Source organism: Medicago sativa, chromosome 6 (genome assembly GCF_051527215.1).
Source record: "Medicago sativa cultivar Bolivia chromosome 6, Bolivia_mono, whole genome shotgun sequence".
Taxonomy (NCBI): Eukaryota; Viridiplantae; Streptophyta; class Magnoliopsida; order Fabales; family Fabaceae; genus Medicago; species Medicago sativa.
The window spans coordinates 75,217,065-75,222,328 of record NC_140754.1 but is presented as its reverse complement, the minus strand read 5'-3'; the positions used below and the strand labels follow the sequence as shown (position 1 = coordinate 75,222,328).

At 37.4% G+C, this 5,264-nt stretch overlaps 1 protein-coding gene across 1 annotated transcript; it reads right to left on the bottom strand.

Moving 5' to 3' along the window:
• Positions 1–758: 758 nt before the first annotated feature.
• On the bottom strand, positions 759–3,972 carry LOC146916827 (uncharacterized). The gene is made up of 2 exons (XM_085721752.1): positions 2,718–3,972; positions 759–2,575 (listed from the first exon to the last, which is right to left on the bottom strand). The coding sequence occupies exons 1-2, from the start codon at positions 3,970–3,972 to the stop codon at positions 759–761; spliced, it is 3,072 nt and encodes a 1,023-aa protein (XP_085577878.1).
• Positions 3,973–5,264: the final 1,292 nt, after the last annotated feature.

Here is a 5,264-nt window from a genome sequence, read left to right as displayed (position 1 = left end):
TAGAAAAAACAGAATGCTTATGGACAGAGATTACAAATTTTATCAACTTACCTTCACTGAATAAGTAATGAAAGACTACGACTTGTTCAAAGAAAAAATAGAAGGCTGCAAAATTTTCAGCACCAGCATCCACGAGGTAATTGATTAATTTATGAGTCATAAGCCTCGGTGAACACTAATATAAATGTAAATAAAGAACCCAGAGTTTCCATTTGTTCATTTAAGATAATGATTTTTTTTTAAAAGAACTAACAGTACACAATTAAAGCAACAGATAACAGAAGGGCACAATAAAACTCCACAGTTATAATTATGAGAATGTTTATTAGGAAAGAAGAGAAATGAGAGTAAAATGATTTGTTATTACTGAAAAGAGGGTTACAACTAGTATATATACAAGTAGCTAGGAGTATAGTAAGCTATCATGTGCATACAATAGAGGATATAAACCCTAGCTGCTATAACTTGTGCAACAAGTAATGGACAACTAAGTGATCTCAGGATCACTGTGTAATATCCCTCCACAAGTTGGAGGTTGATAAATGTTTATCAAGCCCAACTTGGATAATAAAGCATGAAATGTCTTGGGAAGCAATGCTTTAGTGAAGAAATCAGCAACTTGGTCTTGAGAAGAAACTGGAAGCAACTTGAGTATACCAGAATGAAGCTTTTCTCTAATCAAATGGCAATCAATCTCTAAATGTTTAGTCCTCTCATGAAACACAGGGTTAGAGGCAATGTGAATGGCACTCTGATTGTCACAATAAAGCACAGGAAGCTTGGTACAAGAGACATGCAAATCTCTGAGAAGTAGCAGATGCAAGAGCTCTATATTCAGCCTCAGAAGAAGATCTGGATACAATGATCTGCTTCTTTGTCCTCCATGAAATGATAGAGCTTCCTAAAAAGAAACACTGACCAGAAATTGATTTTCTAGTGTCAAGACAGCCAGCCCAATCTGCATCTGAAAAACCTTGGAGGGCAAGAGAAGTGTTTCTGGGAAAGAACAAACCATTGCCTGGACAACCCTTGAGGTATTTTAAGACTCTGAGAGCTGCATGGTGATGAGCTTGAGTTGGTTTAGAGAGAAATTGGCTCAGTTGCTGGGTGATGAAAGTAATGTCTGGCCTGGTAGTGTTAAGATATAACAGTCTACCTACCAATCTTCTATAGGCAGGAATATCATCATAGAGAGGACCAGAATCATGATGAAGCTTAACTGATGAATCTGAAGGAGTGGATACAGGTTTGGAACCTATAGTACCTGAATCATCAAGTAAGTCTAAGCAATACTTTCTCTGACACAGAGAAATCCCTGATTTGGAATGTGCAACTTCAATGCCTAAGAAGTATTTTAACTGACCCAAATCCTTGATTTTAAACAATGAATCCAAAACACATTTGATGTGAGTGAATTCCTGAAGAGAGTTGCCTGCAAGTATGATGTCATCCACATAAACCAAAAGAATAGTAAATGAGGATGATGTTTTCTTCACAAACAAGGAATGATCAGAGGCTGCCTGAATATAAACATGTTGCATGAGAGTGGAAGTTAATCTTTCATACCACTTCCTACTGGCCTGTTTCAAACCATACAAGGACTTCTGCAGTTTACAAACTTGATTTGGTTTATCAGTCTTAATGCCAGGTGGAACTATCATGTATACATCTTCTTGAAGTTCACCATGAAGAAAGGCATTATTAACATCAAGCTGATGAATGTGCCAGTTATGAATTGAAGATAAAGCAATGACCAGTCTCACAGTTGTAAGCTTGGCAACTGGAGAATATGTGTCAAAATAATCCAAACCTTCAATCTGATTGTATCCTTTGGCAACAAGCCTAGCTTTGTATCTCTCAATGGAACCATCGGCATGAAACTTGATTTTATATATCCATCTGCAACCAATAGGCTTGACATTTGAAGGTAAATCCACAACTTTCCAAGTACCAGTTTTCTCAAGAGCTTGAAGTTCAGCTTGCATAGCATTCTTCCAACAATCAAATTTACTTGCTTCAGCATATGATGTGGGCTCAGATTGAGAGTGAAGGGACATAACAAAAGAAGAATGAGTATTAGATAACATGTGATGAGAAACATAATGTGAAATAGGATATGTGGATGCATGAATGTTATTGCAAACATAATCTTGCAAATAAGAGGGAGTAGTAATATTTCTGGTGGAATGTCTGGGAACAAAAGGAGCAACAGTTGAAGAGGAAGGGACAGATTCAACAATAGGAGGAGGCTGTGAAGAAGAAGTAGTAGTAGGTGGAGAAATAATGTCATCAAAAATGGGAGGTTGTGAAGGAGAAGTGTCAACAGAAGGAGAAGGAGAGTGATGAGAGAAATACTCCCAATCAGGTGAAGTAGAAGAAGGTGAATGAGGATAAGGGATATGATTTTCATGGAAGGTCACATGCCTAGAGACAAAAATTTCTCTGGAATGGAGATCATATAATGTGAAACCTTTATAACCTGCCTTGTAACCCAAGAAAATGGATTTTCTAGCTCTAGGTTGTAACTTTGTTCTATGAGATTGTAAGGTGGAAGCATAACAAAGGCATCCAAAAACTTTGAACAAAGAAATGTTAGGAAGTTTATGATGAAGCATGAAATAAGGGGAGTTTAAAATGAGGTGAATAAAGAACATGATGCAATGTAAACTTGGGATTGAAAGAGACAGTGCCAGCATGATAAGCTAATACCAAATTACCATTAGGTAAAGAGACATACATAGGTTTGATTCTATAAAATGAACTGAAATATGAAAGATCACAACAAATATGCTCATTTGCACCTGAGTCAACGAGCCAAAAGGAACTTTTACTTGTGGAAGAAGAAACAGAAGCAGATATACCTGCAGAAGCATCAGGTGTTGCAATGCTGGTGGAAGTGACATGATTTGAAGTAGCTTGTGAAGGAGGAGATGCTGAAACAACTAAGTTTGATTGTTGTAACATGGATACAAGCTGAGCAAGCTGCTCTTGAGAGAAACCAGCAGATGAAGAACTTGCAGAAGCACCTGAACCAGAAGAAGATGAAGTACCAGTTTCCATATCTTCTTGACAAGCAGCATTTGCATTGGCACGAGGCATGGATCTATTGTTGACATTGGGGTAACCATGCTTCATGTAGCAAAAATCCACAGTATGATTTGTACGGTTGCAGAAAGTACAAAACCTAGTTGGTTTATTACCATAGGAACCTTTACCACGCCCTTGAGGTTTCCTTGATTCAGAAGCATTAATTTGAACAGAGGAATCTTCAGAAACACTTAATGAAGTGAGAGAAGCATGATTACTCTCCTCTTGAACAACCAAAGAGTAAACCTTGTTCAAAGAAGGAAGAGGATCAAGAAGAAGAACTTGAGTTCTCACCACAGAAAACTGATCATTCAAACCAGTTAAAAACTGCATTATTTGATCTTCATTTCTATGATACTTAGCAGTTCTTGAAGCAACACAACGACAGGGATGAACACAAACACAGTTATGGATTGGTCTGTGTGAAGATAACTCTTCCCAAAGAGATTTCATTTCAGTGAAATACTCTAAAACACTCTTAGAACCTTGCTTCAAGTTGTTAATTGATGAACGCAAATTTGCAATACGAATACGATCAACTTTGGAAAATCTTTCTTTCAGATCAAGCCATACCTCAAGAGCAGTGTCACAAAACACAATAGTTGGTGCAATAGATTCTGACACCGAATTGATGAGCCAAGATTGAACCAGATGATTACAACGTTCCCAAGCTGAACGGTTCAAATCATCTTCATCGGGCATTGGAATTGAACCATTGATGAAACCTAATTTGTTCTTCGTTCCTAAAGAACGCTCCACAGTGTGGCTCCATGCAATGTAATTGGAACCAGTAAGCTTAGGAGTAATAGAAAGAGAATTAGGATTCTCACTAGGATGAACGAAGTAAACAGATTCAGTATCAGGAGATGAATTACGAGGCGCCATGGAAATTCAGAGAAGAATTCAAGTTGCAGAAAAACAGAGTATGAAAAAGCTTCAATGAAGAAGATGAAGAAAAGCAAGAAATTGGTGCAACTGTGAAAATCAACGGCGTAACAAGGTTGAAACAACCACAAGAAGCAAGAATCACGGTGGAAAACAAGAATCAACACCGGAAAGAACAAGAATCAACGATCAAAATGATGATCAGAGAAAAAAGTGCAGCGGAGAAAAACGGTTACAAAACCGTTATTGGATCGTAACAACCTTTCTCCTATGGAGAAAAGGCGCATGATACCATATTAGGAAAGAAGAGAAATGAGAGTAAAATGATTTGTTATTACTGAAAAGAGGGTTACAACTAGTATATATACAAGTAGCTAGGAGTATAGTAAGCTATCATGTGCATACAATAGAGCATATAAACCCTAGCTGCTATAACTTGTGCAACAAGTAATGGACAACTAAGTGATCTCAGGATCACTGTGTAATAATGTTGAAACTGGCGGAGCTCCCAGCACCCGCATAGATGAAATTGAAGCTGATTGGATCAGGCTTTCTCCTCATGATGTGTTCACCCAACTTCCAGTTCTAGTCCATACTCACTCGTTCCAAATAATCCTGCACGCCGAACATAGAACAGACATTTGCAATTAATTTTCCTTCATAATGTTGATAACAAATACATGCTCCTATACATAGTAACTCCATGTAAAATAATAATGTATACAATTCTTATAGAAATGTAAAGTTCGTACCATGTCTGATTTGCCACTTCATTGTGATTTCCTCCCATGAAATGTCATACTCAACAACATCTAATGCATAACCAGATTTTGTGCTATCATTATTTTCTCTATCACCACTCATTTTAGTTTCATAACTTGACATATCAATATCAGCATCTCTCTGACTACCCTGCTAATACTGTTCATTGACTGCAGCATTGGTGGCCACACAGCTACAGCAGTAGCAGCTGCCGCTACATGAATCTCATAATTTAAGTCAGTGGTTGACTTTTCCACACCAAGATACAAATCTGACAGTACCTGCATGTGTCGCCTTCCATGAAGTGGTCCCGAAAACTTCGATTGCGCTGAAAACGTGATGTTGGGTGAGGACAGATCGATCGCACGTATGAGAAGGAATAGAGTGAAAGAGATAGTTTGTTTCACTTCTAATGGAAAGTGAAAAAAATCTGGAAGGTTGATAGTTTTTTTTTTGGTCAAAAAAGGTTAATAGTTTTTACTAAATAAGTTTTACTTTGAATTTTCCTTTAGGGAATTAATAATATAAAT

Coding starts and splice junctions, on each gene's coding strand:
- LOC146916827 (XM_085721752.1), bottom strand. CDS start 3,972: ATGGCGCCTCGTAATTCATCTCCTGATACTGAATCTGTTTACTTCGTT. Junction 2,576..2,717: donor GTATGTCTCTTTACCTAATG/GTAATTTGGTAT, acceptor CTTTGTTCAAAG/TTTTTGGATGCCTTTGTTAT.